This window comes from Heptranchias perlo, chromosome 33 (genome assembly GCF_035084215.1).
Source record: "Heptranchias perlo isolate sHepPer1 chromosome 33, sHepPer1.hap1, whole genome shotgun sequence".
Taxonomy (NCBI): Eukaryota; Metazoa; Chordata; class Chondrichthyes; order Hexanchiformes; family Hexanchidae; genus Heptranchias; species Heptranchias perlo.
This window is the reverse complement of record NC_090357.1, coordinates 26,862,180-26,879,090: the sequence shown is the minus strand read 5'-3', so window position 1 is coordinate 26,879,090 and position 16,911 is coordinate 26,862,180. Positions and strand designations below refer to the sequence as shown.

At 49.2% G+C, this 16,911-nt stretch overlaps 1 protein-coding gene across 1 annotated transcript in view; it reads left to right on the top strand.

Moving 5' to 3' along the window:
* The window catches only part of kirrel3a (kirre like nephrin family adhesion molecule 3a), a 441,035-nt gene that overhangs the window by 397,241 nt on the left and 26,883 nt on the right, over positions 1-16,911 (top strand). The window contains exons 8-12 of the mRNA XM_067970790.1: positions 646-772; positions 2,661-2,761; positions 8,917-9,115; positions 13,455-13,562; positions 14,880-15,047. Coding sequence (XP_067826891.1) covers positions 646-772; positions 2,661-2,761; positions 8,917-9,115; positions 13,455-13,562; positions 14,880-15,047 — 703 coding nt within the window. The remainder of the gene's footprint in view (positions 1-645; positions 773-2,660; positions 2,762-8,916; positions 9,116-13,454; positions 13,563-14,879; positions 15,048-16,911) is intronic.

The following is a 16,911-nucleotide window of genomic DNA, read 5'->3' as shown; positions in this document are numbered from 1 at the left end:
CCTCAATTCCTGGAGACTCCAGGTCAATCCTGGAGGGTTGGCAACCCCAAACAGAACCAGGCTCTGCTCCAAATTCCTGCTCCCTTCGCTCCCACAAACCCAGGGATCTCAGCCTGTGTGACCTCTCCCTATATAAAGATTAACTCCGCCGTGGGAGGGGTTTCCATAATCCCCCCTCTCCCCAGCCCCCCAAGCATCGTGACTTTGGGGCTCTCTGAATGCCGAGATTTACTTGTCCTTTCGCATCAGATTCGATTGTCGCTGACGGATTGAAACTTGAGCCAACAGCGCCACAGAGTGGCGAGGGATGGTGTTGCAGCACGGCCCCTCCGCAGCCACACGGGAATTAGCAAGAAAAACTGTCAGTTCTGGAATTCTGCATAAAAAACAGAATTGGTGGAAAATGGACAATGAATCCGTCGGCATCTGAGGCCAGTGAAGGGTCACGACCTGTCTTGTTTCTTTCAGATGCTTTCCAGCATTTTCAGTTTGAACTTTACACACAGCTCTCGGCCTCAACCCATCGCTGAGGGGGCGATGGAGAGTTACCGCTGGTGTTTCACACTGTCCTGTAACGTGGTGCGTTCTCTGTAACACTCCTGTTTTTTTTTAACTCTGACCTCTCCTCCCTCCTGCTTCCTTTAGGTTCTCAGCAATGACAACAGCATGACTCTAAAGGCCGTCGCCCAGGAGGATGCTGGGAAGTATGTGTGCAGGGCGGTCGTGCCCCGAGTTGGTGCCGGGGAGAGGGAGGTCAGCCTGACAGTCAATGGTAAAATACTCCCCCCTTCCCATCCCGAAAATCTGTAATATATTGGGTGACCCTGTGATTACACACACGCGCATAAAGACACACGTGCACGCGCGCATAAAGACACACGCGCATAAAGACATGTACGCACACACGCACATGCACACACGCACATGCACACACGCACATGCACGCACGCACATGTACGCACATGCACGCACATACACGCACATGCACACGCACGCACAAAGACACACGTTCACACGCACGTAAAGACACAAACAAAAAGACACACTTTCACAAGCACAAAGACACACGTACACACGCACATAAAAACACACGTACACACGCACATAAAGACACACGTACACACGCACATAAAGACACACGTACACACGCACATAAAGACACACGTACACACGCACATAAAGACACACGTACACACGCACATAAAGACACACGTACACACGCACATAAAGACACACACATAAAGACACACGTACACACGCACATAAAGACACACACATAAAGACACACGTACACACGCACATAAAGACACACGTACACGCGCACATAAAGACACACGTACACGCGCACATAAAGACACACATACACGCGCACATAAAGACACACGTACACGCGCACATAAAGACACACATACACGTGCACATAAAGACACACATACACGCGCACATAAAGACACACGTACACGCGCACATAAAGACACACATACACGCGCACATAAAGACACACATACACGCGCACATAAAGACACACGTACACGCGCACATAAAGACACATACACAAGTGCACACAAATACACACATCCACATACACCCACACATATAAATGCATGCACACTTACAGACACTCTTATGGACACACACAAATATACTTAATTACACTCACACATATACATAGACATGGGAACGGGTATATGTGCAGGTTTACTTAGTAACAAAATTGACAATAGACACATGTGACTAAGTAAGCCTGCACAAACACTCACTCACACACACACACACACACACACATATACCTCTGTAAATGAAAGTACATTGCTGTTCACAGTTTTGGAGCTTTGATCAGATGAGCAGAATGTTGTGTTCTAAGGCTCGTTTCATTGAACAGGAACGGAGTTGCTCGATTGGAGCCGGTGGCTGTGAGGTAATGAAAGGTGATATTGCTGATTTCAGCACACATCCTGCAGCTTCTCGCCGATGCAGTTCCCAAAAGTGCTTTCCGTCCTTTCATTTGCAGAATCACCAGCCAAGTGTCGAACCACTTTCAAACAAAAAGGGGGTTTAAGCAATCGGTGTCCTCCGAGGTCAGACAGTCTCCTTGAGCAAGGAGAAAAAATAAATAAAGTTGCACAGTTCAAATTCTGTGGAGAAAGCAAAAATTGCTTTTAAATTAAAGCCGGAGAAAAATAATGACATTCCTGGAGAACACGAACAGCATCACCAGAGTACGTGAGGGAATGTGGGACAGTTCACCTGGTCTCTCACAATCACATCACACTTCCTGTGCACTCTTGTCCCTTTTTGTCACTTTTCACTATTGTTCCCTCGCTCCTTCTCAACCAATCGGCACGATTTTTGCTCGCTGAAATTAGCGCTGGGAGAAAAAAAGATACTCGGCACTTTTGAGGTTTTCTGGGTGTTTGTTCGTTACACATTGTGTGTGCAATTACCCTTTAAAATATTCATTAAAATGCAAATTTATTTTAATTAGACCACTAATAAACAGCAATTATATTCAGTGTAATTATGCGCAGAGTGTGCCCTGATGCTGCTTGTTCATTTGGAGCTTGTGTATTACACGGGGGGATGTGGTGGATGAACATTCTAATTTAATAAAGTTGTTTGATGAATTGTGTGTGTGTGATTTGTTTTTTTTTTGATTTCAGGACCTCCCATCATCTCCAGCACGCAGATGCAGCACGCCCTGCAGGGCAAGAAGGGGCAGATCAAGTGTTTCATCCGCAGTACGCCTCCCCCTGACCGAATAGTGAGTGACTCAGCGATTCAGACAACTCCTCTCCTAGACAAAATGACCACCCTATTTCCCCTCCTAGACAAAATGACCACCCTATTTCCCCTCCTAGACAAAATGACCACCCTATTTCCCCTCCTAGACAAAATGGCCACCTTATTTGCCCTCCTAGACAAAATGACCACCTTATATGACCACCTTATTTCCCCTCCTAGACAAAATGACCACCCTATTTCCCCTCCTAGACAAAATGACCACCCTATTTCCCCTCCTAGACAAAATGACCACCTTATTTCCCCTCCTAGACAAAATGACCACCCTATTTCCCCTCCTAGACAAAATGACCACCCTATTTCCCCTCCTAGACAAAATGGCCGCCCTCTTTCCCCTCCTAGACAAAATGACCGCCCTAATGCTTCTCACAGGCAAAATGACCATCCTATTCCTCTCATTATCGCCCTGTTATATCAATTAAAGTGGCCGTATTAAATAATACCTCCAATGTCTCAATGATTCTGTCAAGTGAGGATCTGAACTCTATTGACAATGAAGGGTCCCAGGTTTGATCCCTGGTCTGTGCTGAGGGAGCTGATCGAAACTGGGCCGCTGTAATTAGCCTCAGAGTTGAGGGCTAGGGAACATTAGCCATGGCTCCTGATCCTGATCACAATCCAATAATATCTGGGGGGGGAGTGTTGGGGTTTCCATCAGACTGAGTCACTGGGGGAGCAACAAACAAGTGAATTTCAATTCATGGAGTCATTCCACTGCCTGCACATGTAGATCGTGCTTTCCCGTTTCTAGCCCACGCCTCCCCTGCTTTCTGGAGACTGTGTCCCCTCTACTCTCTGGGGGTCCTGACTGCACTTAAAGTATTAACCTGGCTAACCTTGGAGAGTGTGATTGGCTGGGATATCCCCATATTCAAACAGTCTGTCAACAGGCAAGGTGCATAACTAATGCTTGATGATTTATTAAGAAAGACATCAGAACCAGAAACTTAACTGGACCAGCCATATAAATACTGTGGCTACAAGAGCAGGTCAGAGGCTGGGTATTCTGCGGCGAGTGACTCACCTCCTGACTCCCCAAAGCCTTTCCACCATCTACAAGGCACAAGTCAGGAGTGTGATGGAATACTCTCCACTTGCCTGGATGAGTGCATCTCCAACAACACTCAAGAAGCTCGACACCATCCAGGACAAAGCAGCCACCCTATTTCCTATGATTAGCACCCCATCCACCACCCTAAACATTCACTCCCTTCACCACCGGAGCACCGTGGCTGCAGTGTGTACCATCCACAGGATGCACTGCAGCAACTCGCCAAGGCTTGTTCGACAGCACCTCCCAAACCCGCGACCTCTACCACCTAGAAGGACAAGAGCAGCAGGCACATGGGAACAACACCACCTTCACGTTCCCCTCCAAGTCACACACCATCCCGACTTGGAAATATATCGCCGTTCCTTCATCGTCGCTGGGTCAAAATCCTGGAACTCCCTTCCTAACAGCACTGTGGGAGAACCTTCACCACACGGACTGCAGCGGTTGAAGAAGGCGGCTCACCACCACCTTCTCAAGGGCAATTAGGGATGGGCAATAAACGCTGGCCTCGCCAGCGACACCCACATCCCATGAACGAATAAAAAAAACATGAGGAGGCCATTCAGCCCCTCAAGCCTGCTCCGCCATTAAATTAGATCATGGCTGATCTGTACCTCAACTCCATCTACCTGCCTTAGCTCCATATCCCTGATGCCTTTGCCCAACAAAAATCTAGTAATCTCAGTCCTGAAAATTGCAATTGTTCCCCAGCATCCACAACCTTTTGGGGGAGAGTGTTCCAGATTTCCACTACCCTTTTGTGCGAAAAAATGCCCCCTTATTCTGGATTTCCCCCCCGGAGGAAATAGTTTCTCTGTATTTATTTTCAAAGAAAACGCAGAGGAGCGACTTAAAACCAGTGATATTCAGGAGTCTGCAGAACTTGCCTCCTTTCAGCAGATTGTTCGGACACGAACCCCAGGGAGGCTACACCTCCGTCCCATTCACTGCTTGTCTCCCGGCTGCTGGCAAAGCCTGGCTTCCTTTACACGAGTCCTTCTACCTCCTGGACCTTGCTGGCTCCACACAAACGGTAGTCATTAAAACTGATCGCCAGAAAGTCGTGGGCAGGTTTCCTGATACGGGCTGCCAGTGGGGCTGAAGGCTAGAATCATAGAAACATATAGCATAGGAGCAGGCCGATCGGCCCATCATGCCTGTGCCAGCTCTTTGAAAGATCTATCCAATTAGTCCCAGCCACCATGCTCTTTCCCCATAGCCCTGTAAAATTTTCCCCTATTTATCTAATTCCCTTTTGAAAGTTACTATTGAATCTGCTTCCACCGCCCTTTCAGGCAGTGCATTCTAGATCATAACAACTCGCTGCGTTAAAAAAAATCCTCCTCATCTCCCCCCTGGTTCTTTTGCCAATTATCTTAATTCTGTGCCCTCTGGTTACCAACCCACCCACCAGCGGAAATAGTTCCTCCTTATTTACTCTATCAAAACCTTCCATGATTTTGAACACCTCTATCAAATCTCCCCTTAACCTTCTCTGCTCTGAGGAGAACAATCCCAGCTTCTCCAGTCTCTCCACATAACTGGGAGCGGCATTTGTAAAATCAACCTCGCGGGTTAGCGTCGGGGCAGGGTGAGCTCGGGGTTGGGGGAGGGTGGGAAGTTACCAGAACCTGCGGGATGGTACCCCGGCGAGAGAGAGAGAGCGCGGGCGCCTTCGGGAGAGATGGGGAGAAGAAAGATGAACAGATCGGAGCACCGGGCCATCTTGTTCGCGGAAAGTTTGGGGAATTTTCAGGAAAGGGTTGCCTTCTCCAGCCTTACAACCCTCCGAGACCTCTGCGCTCCTCCAATTCTGGCCTCTTGCGCATCCCTGATTTCCATCCACCGTTGGCGGCCGTGCCTTCAGTTGTCCAGGCTCCAAGATCTGGAATTTCCTCCCTGAACGTCTCGTCCTCTCTCTCTCCTCCTTTAAGACGCTCCTTAAAACCTACCTCTGGTCACCTGTCCTAATATCTCCTTACGTGGCTCGGTGTCAAATTTTGTTTGATAACGTCTTGGGACGTTTTACTACAATAAAGGTGCTATATAAATGCAGGTTGTTGTTGGGTTTTCCTTTCCAGCTCTCATCCCAAAGCCTATCAGCGGAATGCCATTAACCCCCTTCCCGACTGCTCAAGCCTCCCCAGCAAGGCAGCGGTGCAGGGCCAAGGAGCTAACCATTGCTCGATGTACAGCCCACTGCAGGAATGTCAGTCAGGAACATCTGGTGCAGCCTGTACAAAGTGTGATTAGACTTGTGGATTGCCCACCAACATGTCACAGCTGTACAGATGCTCGACTTCTAATTAGTTCCCAGGCTAATGTCTTTTTTATTGCAGTGAGAAGCCTTTATGGACCAGCTGATACAAAAATGAATCATTTTGTAAATATTAATGGTCGGTACACAGTCCCGCAAACGTCTGCTGCAGGTTTCGAATTCACTCCGCTGGCTTCAGAGTTCCGTTAATTAGTTTGAGGGGCTGAGAACGAGGGACCGCTCCCCGCTCCCAAACCACACACAACGCCATTAGTGTGTGTGATTACTACCCGCGATTATTAAATTGTCACTTTAATTGAAACGGCTCAGGGAAATGCAGCAAACAGAGGGAAGCACTGTGGAAAGTCGAAATGAAGACGTTTTCTCTCATACCTTCACATAGCAGGAGGATCTCCCCTGATGCTGTGCAACGGGGGGGTGTTTATATCGGCAGTTTTCAGGCCCCACGGTTTGATCAGGATGTGGACGTGGCTGGTGAGAGATTGCCCAGAATTATGGGTGAGGCTCCTTTTGTGATTCAATGTCCTCAGCTCACTCTGTACTCACTCTGGGTTCACTCTGGGTTCTGTGTTCACTCTGGGTTCACTCCAGGCTCTCATTCACTCTGGGTTCACTTTGGACTCCGGGCTCACTCTATACTCACTCCAGGCTTTGGGTTCACTCTGGGTTCACTCCAGGCTCTGGGTTCACTCCAGGCTCTGGGTTCACATTGGACTCCAAGCTCACTCTATACTCACTCTGGGCTCTGGGTTCACTCTGGGCTCTGGGTTCACTCTGGGTTCTCTCCGGGCTCTGGGTTCACTCTGGGTTCACTCCAGGCTCTGGGTTCACTCTGAGTTCACATTGGACTCCAGGCTCACTCTATACTCACTCCGGGCTCTGGGTTCACTCTGGGCTCTGGGTTCACTCTGGGTTCTCTCCGGGCTCTGGGTTCACTCCGGGCTCTGGGTTCACTCTGGGTTCACTCCAGGCTCTGGGTTCACTCTGAGTTCACTTTGGACTCTGGGCTCACTCTATACTCACTCCAGGCTCTGGGTTCACTCTGGGCTTCCTCAATGTTCTCAGTTACGTTTTTATGCTCTTTAACATTTCATTTTCCCCCCCTCCCCCCGATTCCTCCTCTTTTCCTTGTTGATTTTCGCCCCCTCTCCGGCAGTGGGTAGGAGGGGTACTACCACACCCCCTCTCACACCAGGTGCGTGCCTGGGAAATCAAGGGGAGCGCGTCCACCATTCCCCGATTATGGGCTCTCAGCGGGCTCAGTAAATCAGACAGGGGTGCTCCATAAATTGTCCCGTTCGGTATCACCACCTGCCGTGGGGCTTGGGTGAGATTCTAAGTCACATGCAGACAACAAACAATGTGGAAAAGCTTTTATTTAGTATTCCCCCTCTGACCATCCAGGTTCCCTGCCTCTCCGCTGTTGCTGGCTAACGGTCCCATGGACCCTGGACATCCACTGACCCCTCGTCGCTCCCACCATTCATTATGGTCAGGCTTCGAGACTGAGGCAGAGAGTCTTCACATCACCATCTCCCCCCTCCTCACCATCTCCTGCTGGGAGCTCATATCAGCAAATTGCACATCCACTAGCCTGAGGTTTTCGATGGAATGTATGTAGGCTATTCAACCAAGGGGGGGGGGGGGGGGTGCATGGCCGCCCAGCCTGATGTCCACCCATGCGCTTCCCAGCAGGGGTCATTGGATAGCGACAATCCAGGAAGCAATCCGGGATGGTTTTCTGATTTCCCCCTCTGTACCCTGGGGACACGAGCCCAATTGTTGATCGGGAAACTCACCAGATAATCTGGTACGTTTACCAATAGGGAGGAAAGGGGTCATTCAAAATGTATTTCTTAATCAGGAAAAATATCTCAGATGAGCAAAAAAGGCAAGGCGGGAGATGAGGAGATTTTTTTTTAACGCAGCGAGTTGTTCTGATCTGGAATGCACTGCCTGAAAGGGTGGTGGAAGCAGATTCAATAATAACTTTCAAATGGGAATTGAATAAATACTTGAAAAGGAAAAAGTTACAAGGCTATGGGGAAAGAGCCGGGGAGTGGGACTAATTGGATAGCTCTTTCAAAGAGCCGGCACAGGCATGATGGGCTGAATGGCCTCCGTCTGTGCTGTATCGTTCTATAAGAACATAAGAAATAGGAGCAGGAGTAGGCCATTCTGCCCCTCGAGCCTGCTCCGCCATTCAATCAGATCGTGGCTGATCTTCTACCTCAGCTCCACTTTCCCGCCCGATCCCCATATCCCTTGATTCCCTTAGTGTCCAAAAATCCATCGATCCCAGTCTTGAATATACTCAACGACTGATCATCCACAGCTCTCTGGGGTAGAGAATTCCAAAGATTTACAACCCTCTGAGTGAAGAAATTCCTCCTCATCTCAGTCTTAAATGGCCGAGCCCTTATCCTGAGACTATGTCCCTATGATTCTATGAGTTAGTGTTTAAGGTTACCACAGGCAGGGTTTTCCACTTGGGCACTCCTGGTGCACGGGATTTAATCTCCCGATAGCGTGCTCCCAGTGTTCACCAGGGAGAATCCCTACCCATGTTTGAGCTCCAGAGTTGCAAATTAAGAAAGAAGGAGCCTGCATTTATATAGTGCCTTTCACAACCTAAGGACGTTCCAAAGTGTTTCACAGCCATTGAGGTACAGTCACGGCTCCTTCACACTTGTGAAACTCTGGAACGTTCTGTCACTGCTGACATGCCTGATGTTCTCCGAAAGCAGTTGATAATCTGTCCTTTTCCTCTACTGGATACACCCAGGCCTGGTCATGGAAGGAGAACGTTCTGGAATCAGGGACCTCAGGACGTTACACGGTGGAGACGGTGAGCATGGAGGAAGGTGTGATCTCCACGTTGACCATCAGTAATATCGTGCGTGCGGACTTCCAGACAATTTACAACTGTACGGCCTGGAACAGCTTTGGCTCCGACACGGAAATCATTCGCTTGAAAGAACAAGGTGGGGCCCACAGGAAGGCAATTAGCTTCTGCCCTCAGTGCCTTCAACCTACGTCTGAATTCTTCCATACTACCTGCCCTCCTTTCCTCCCTTAAACAAACCCTCCACTTATAATATCCCACCCACATTTGGGATCACCCGGGGTTGAATTTCCACGGGGATTTTCCCAACTGTCCGCCGTAACTTTGGCAGAAGATCCACAGAGAAACGGCCATATTTCACAAATCTTCTGCTGAAGCTATGGTGGACAATTGGGAGAATCTCCCAATTAATGGCGATGGTCTCTCCATCTCCAAGATTGCTATCTCCAATAGGGCCAACTGCAATAATTTCTTCATCTCTTTCCCTACAGCCATTCCTGTGCCTACTTCTTCCCTTTTCACCTTCTTCTGACCCTGGAACTATCCCCTAACTCTATTACCAGTAATTCCCAACTGCCTTTTCTTCAGTCCACAACCCACACTAACATCAGTTCAATAATGACCTTGCTTCCATCTTAGATATCCTGGATCTCCACCAGTTACCTGATGGTCTCCCATCCCCCTGGAACAACAGGCACCTCTTCGAGTCAATCAAAGACCAGAGCATACATGACGTACGATTGGGCTAGATGTCCTTCATGGCCACCTCGTGCACTACTGCCACTCCCTCTCCACAGACAGATCCTTCTGTGACTGTATGATGATCCCTGAGCGTGAGGACAACTCTAAACCCCTTTCAACTCCTCTGACAACTCTCCTCTGCACTCTCCAGCCTTGCTTCTGACTCTAGATGTCAGGAGATCGTGGATTTCTTTGTTTCCAAATTGAAGGCCATCCTTCTGCTTTCCCCAACCCTTCTCTCCCCACCCGTCTCTCCCCACTTTTCTCTCCCCACTCTTCTCTCCCCACCCTTCTCTCCCCACCCTTCTCTCCCCACCCTTCTCTCCCCACCCTTCTCTCCCCACCCTTCTCTCCCCACCCTTTTCTCCCCACCCTTTTCTCCCCACCCTTCTCTCCCCACCCTTTTCTCCCCACCCTTCTCTCCCCACCCTTCTCTCCCCACCCGTCTCTCCCCACTTTTCTCTCCCCACCCTTCTCTCCCCACCCTTCTCTCCCCACCCTTCTCTCTCCACCCTTCTCTCCCCACCCTTCTCTCCCCACCCTTCTCTCCCCACCCTTCTCTCCCCACCCGTCTCTCCCCACTTTTCTCTCCCCACCCTTCTCTCCCCACTCTTCCACTCTTTCTAATCCAGCACCCAATTCCATACAACTCTGCAGTTTTGTTCCAAGTTCCTCCAGCCTTTATCATACTTATTCCTTCGATGAAGTCCATCACCTGGTTCTTTAACCCAACTCCTAATCACCCAACTCATTGCTCATAGGCACTGTCAATCTCGCTCTTTGTTTAGTCATTCTTCTCACTCCTATTATTACTCCCTTAAAATGTCCACACTAGGCCCCTCTACCGCCTCTCTAACCTGCTCTTTTTCTCCACGGCCTTGAAATCAGACTACCTACCCAACTAATCACTCATCACTCCTGTTCACATCCCTCCAATCCAGCCTCTGACTAGCCCACAGCACCAGGATCTCCCTGGCCAAAGTCACCAGTCCTTCTCATCCTCCTCAACCTCTCTGCTACCTTCAACACTTTTGACCGCTCTGTACTTCTCCACCATCTCTTCTCCATCATCTCTTCTCCACCATCCACCTCTATGGCACTGATCCTGTGTGGGTACGAGAGCAGAGATGGGCAGACAGACTGTCTGTCCCACTATAGTCACTGCATCTCAAACCGTTTCTGCTCTCGTACCCATCTGATCATCTCTGATAGGCCCAGGGCCCTTTGCTCTCTCCTCTTCATCATGCTCCCCCTCAAGAGTTTCATCGACAAGCCTGGGGGCCAGTTTCCACGTGCATACCATTGATACCCAACTCCACCTCTCCAGGGCTGTTACTGTACTGTCCAACTCCAAAATCCAACATTAATTGTGACCTCCTACAGCTCAACATTAGCAAAACTGGTGCCATCCCGTTCACCCCTGCCCATCACCTACATGAGTCTGGATCTAACTCCAATACACTCTTGGATTACTCACTCAGATTAAACCCAATGATTTGTAACCTGCCTCTTGTGTTTGACCCTGAGTTGAGTTTTCGACTCGACCTCCAATCCATTGGAACCCCACCTGTGGAACATTGGCTCTCCCCATCCCGGCTGAAACCCTCGTCCACGTCTTCATGGCCTTGAGGGACAATTTCTCGAATGCTTTCCTCGCTGGCCTCCATCCTTCCACCCAACACGGGCTTCAGTCCATCCAAACCTCTGTGCCCATACACCCATCACCCCATCCTCAACCAACTCCAAAAGCACCCTGTGCCCCAGGGCATGGTTTCAAGCTGGCCCTCCTCATATTCAGGTGCCTCGTCCCACTCCATTTGGGTAATTCTCCTCAGCGGTACCTTCCCCCTCACCTTACCCTCTTTTCCTCTAACTTTGGATCACTTCTTGTTCCACAACCCATTGGAGGCCAACCCTTGAGGCCATTCCATCCATGTCCCCTCCAAGTCAATATCACCTCACCACCTCTCTTTTTACCTTCAAAAAAATTCCCAAATCCCATCTCTTTGACCGTGCCTCCAGAATCCCCCTCTCCTCCAATTCCTTTTTGCTCAATGACTGCCTCTCCGCAACCACCGCCCCCCCCCCCCCCCCCGCCCAGTATAATGTGCTGGAACGTTCCATTTGTGGGGACCACCATTTAAATGCACGTTACACTTGTTGTCACCGTCATTCGCAGTCAGTTTTTACAGTCCAATCAGCTTCAGTGAATAGGCAGTAAGTGAATATATTTGTGAACAGAAATTGAATATCACAAAGCCTTCCGCCCCAAAACAATTGCATTCAATCCTATCAGTCAATTTATTTTAACTGTAATCATTTTTGTGCCCAGATAACTGATATTTATCTGACTTGTAGCTCGCGGTTGTGTCTCATTTATGCGTATCAATGCTTCCCAGATGCTGAGTATCTGTAGCCTCGGCAATGGGTTAGACACTGATCTTTTCCCTCATGGACCTGGGTTCAAATCCATTTTAGACGTGAAGGTCTCAGGGCCTAACAGTGCCATGCTGTCCTTAAATTGGCAGTCTCATTCAGAGACGATTGGTTTGGGAGTGCCCCTGCAGTACAGCTGTTCCTCTAAGCTCGAGTTTGCCGCTGGTGTGAATTGGGAACCCGTCCCGCTTTCCCAGCCCCTGAACTTACTGAGCCCCAGTCTTGGTCCAGTGGATAATGTGCCACGTGATTTGGTACTGAGCTGCAGAGACCGAGAAGATCCCAGTTTAGATGTCTGGACCGTAACGAGTCACGTTATCTCAGCCTTGGACACCATGAGTGACCTTGCCATCCCTGGGCTAAAGAGCCTGGGGTCCCACCTCTGATTGGTATCCAGTGACCCCCCCCCCCCAAGCTGGAAAGTGGATGACATGATCAGATTCGGCTGTGATGCCTGCCACAGTTGAATAGGCTCCCGACTCCCACTATCTAGGGTCACGCCAGATGAATTTATTTTGCAAGATTTCTGCAAACCTTTTTTGCTGCCTCTTTATCTGCCCTCTTTTTATTTTCTTTGATCTTCTCATTGTATCCTTTGCTCCATCGGTTTCTAGAAGCCTGTCGTTAAGAGTCGATTTTAGGAATGTTGGGCTTCCGTGGGAAGCGTTTTCCCACCAGGAGTGAAGTCCCTGGAACCGCCCCGTGATTTCCCATCCATTTGGAAAATCGCTGCAAGCAGGTCCGTGATATCCTGGTGTAAGTTCCAGCTGGGCACGGCTCTTGGCTGGAGCCCATGGCCTGGAAATTCAGAAGTGCCCACTTTTGGGCGCTCGGGGTCGGGAATGGGGGGGGGGGGGGGGGTCAAAGGGTAAGTACCCTGCGCCAGAATGGTGAGATCCGAGACTCCCCAGTCATTGGGCGAAGCAGCAGCCCGCCAGTGAAGACCCGAGGAAGTGTGAAGGACGCCTCATGCCTGCTGCAGGCATGGGTAAAGGATGCCTCTTGTTTGTCCTTATCCAATATGGCACTCGGCGCACTCGTGGCCGGAAGTGTGCGCGTGCTTCCTGCCCGCCATTTTGTAGCCTTAGTAGGCCACATAGCGCCTGAAAAAACGGGCACCACATGGCCCAATTTCTAGGCCCACATTCGTAAAGTCAGCCCTTCAGTGGAATACGCTCGGCTGTGATGCCCGAAGGCTGCGCTGACTGAACTTTCACACCCGGCAGCGAGTCAATGTTTCAACAGGTGTTGGTCACCCTCACTCTGCTGGTCCTGACAAAGCCTCTGCTTGTTTTCCACAGAGGCGCTCTCGCTGGCTGTGGTCATTGGCGTGGCAGTTGGGGCTGGAGTGGCATTCGTTGTCGTCTTGGCAACCATCACGGTCATCTGCTGCTCGCGCTCCCAGAGAAGTAAGTGTCTTGAGTGGAACGGGAGCTTCCTTTGTTAAAGAGGTAAAGAAAACCCACCTCACAGATTAAAAGAGTGGGCAAAACTATGGCAAAATGGAGTTCAGGGTGGGCGAGTGTGAGGTCATCCACCCGGGACCTAAGAAAGATAAATCGTAATATTTTCTAAATGGTGAGAAACTAGAAATTGCGGAGGAGTCCAAATACACAAATCACTCCGAGCTGGTTGACAGGTACAAAAAGCAATCAAAAAGGCTAATGGAATGTTGGCCTTTATCTTAAGGAGGCTGGAATCCAAAGGGGAGGGAGTTATGCTTCAGTTGTGCAGGGCCTTGGTCAGGCCCCATCTGGGGCACTGCGATCAGTTCTGGGCACCGAACCTCAGAAAGGATATATTGGCCTTGGAGGGGGTGCAGTGCAGATTCACCAGGATGATACCGAAGCTTAGAGGGTTAAATTATGAGGAAAGGTTGTATAAACTTGTATTCCCTTGAGCGTAGAAGATTGAGGGATGATCTGATTGATTTATTTAAAATGTTAAAAGGATTTGATAGGGTACACAGAAATTATTTCCTCTGGTGGGGAATCAAGAACGAGGGGACATAGTTTTACACAAAAGGTCGTGGAAATCTGGAATTCTCTCCCCAAAAGTGGATGCTGGGGGCCAATTGGAGCTTTCAGGACTGAGATTGATAGATTTTTATTGGGTAAGGCGCTAAATGGAGTTGAGGTACAGATCAGCCATGATCTAATTGAATGGTGGAACAGGCTCAAGGGGCTGAATGGCCTGCTCCTGTTCCTATGCTCCTTCTGACTCACCTACCCCTCTCTCCCGGCCTCCTCACCCTCCAGTTACACTCACCCGCCCTCCCAGCTACTCACACTCTCAAAGTTCCCCCCCACCACCCTTTTCCCCAGCTACACCTAGCATCTCAGACATACCCACCCTCCCAGACCACCCGCCATTCAACAGAGCCCCTCAGCCACAACTAGTGTGAAACCAGTAAAATGGGGCAGAAAGTAAGTTGTACGAAGATGGGTGTGTACTTTCGAACCATGTATTCAACTGCTGGAAAGTGTCTGTGGACAACTGGATGGGTTTGGGCTTGACTGATGCCGTCCACAGTTGAATAGCTTGCGGACACTGAACTGTCCAGGTTCACATGGGATAATAGCAGGCTGCTGGCACCGATTGAACGCAAACCCCAGTAAAAGTCGGCGCCTTCAGGAGGCAAGAGCAGAAAAATTGGAAACTAAAGATTTTTCAGGTGATTAATTGGACTCCCGCTCACTTTAATATTCCAGGATGCTTCATTACAGCACGGAAAAAACATTCATGCTGGATAACGAAAATCCCATCTGGTTTACACATTGACAATTGTCAGGTGAAGAATATACTTCCATCCTTCACTAAGCCTAACTGTCTGAGAGAGATTAAACCTTTGGGACGACATCACTTTCCTTCCATCAACAGAAAAAGAAGTGCAGGTAATGACTATCCCAATCCCACCTCTTAAGTACCACCAGACCGTAGAGTAGATTGCTTCTCAGCACCTGTCAATGAGACCCTGCCTCCCCGAGATCCCTCCCCCCACTCCCTCCAAACACTGCTCGAGGTAGACAACTCCCTCCCCCGCCCCCCCCCTTCCCCACCTCGCAGCCTCAACCAATCAGAGAATGTCCAGTCGAAGCATAAGTGTAAGCTAGGGTGGGTAAGTAGGACATAGAGTCTGCAAAGGGATGTCGACAGGTTAAGTGAGTGGGCAAGAAGGTGGCAGATGGAGTCTAATGTGGGGAAACGTGAGGTTATTCACTTTGGTAGGAAGAATAGAAAAACAGAATATTTTTTAAATGGTGAGAAACTATTAAATGTTGGTGTGCAGAGAGACTGGGATGTCCTTGTTCATGAGATACAGGAAGTTAGTACGCAGGTACAGCAGGCAATTAGGAAGGCAAATGGTATGTTGGCCTTTATTGCAAGGGGGTTGGAGTATAAGAGTAAGGAAGTCTTACTACAGTTGCACAGGGCTTTAGTGAGACCTCACCTGGAGTACTGTGTACAGTTTTGGTCTCCTTATCTAAGGAAGGATATACTTGCCTTAGAGGCGGTGCAACGAAGGTTCACAAGATTAATTCCTGAGATGAGAGGGTTGTCCTATGAGGAGAGGTTGAGTAGAATGGGCCTGTACTCTCTGGAGTTTAGAAGAATGAGAGGTGATCTCATTGAAAGATGAGGCTTGACAGGGTAGATGCTGAGAAATTTTATTTCCCCTGGCTAGAGATTCTAGAACTAAGGGGCATAGTCGCAGGATAAGGGGTCGGCCATTCAAGACTAAGATGAGGAGGAATTTCTTCATGCATAGGGTTGTGAATTTTTGGAATTCTCTACCCCAGAGGGCTGTGTATGCTCAGTCATCGAATATAATCAAGGCTGAGATGGATAGATTTTTGGACTCTAGGGGAATCAAGGGATTATGGGAATCGGGCGGGAAAGTGGAGCTGAGGTAGAAGATCAGCCGTGATCTGATTGAATGGCGGAGCAGGCTCGAGGGGCCGTATGGCCTACTCCAGCTCCTATTTCTTATGTTCTTATGTCTTAGTGGTTGCAAAGCATGAGTTGGTTTTGAATTGGCATTTTTAACAATCGTATCAGAAGGTCATGTTTCCACCTCAGATTCACTGCACTCGGTGTTCCTCGGAATTTTCCTCTATTATTCATCCTAAACTCCGATTACACCATCCTGCATGCTTCTCCTCCCTCTGTTGAAGTCAGGATTCATCATACTGTCTCCGACTCTGGCTCATTCTTTTTCAGGAGTTCAAAACTGTGCGGCTCCTTCCCTCTCTTAGTCTTCCCTCCTCCTCCTACAGTCTACAGGTTTTGAAAACCAGGGAATTGGCATCACTGAGCCAATGCTTCTTGAGTTACCTTATCTTCTCTTCTATTCCTTTCAATTGTGGTGGTCTCCCCCTCAATTTCTTCTAGAAATAGATGCACGAGCACATTTGCCATGGATTCCAGGTGTCAGCCGTGGGTCAGTGGGGATCGCTCTCACCCTTTCCTGCTTCCCCGTGCAAATGGCCATGATGATTCATCAGTGACGCGAGGGGGGACCGGATCAATGAACGCTCAGCACAATTTGGGATTACAGGTGTCAGCTGTAACTCAGTGGGTAGCACTCTCGCCTCTGAGCCAAAAGGTCATGGGTTCAAGTCCCACTCCAGAGACTTAAGCACAAAATCCAGGCTGACACTCCAGGGCAGTACTATTTTGAAGAAGAGCAGGGGAGTTCTCCCTGGTGTCCTGACCAATATTTATCCCTCAAGCTTCATCACTAAAACAAATTATCTG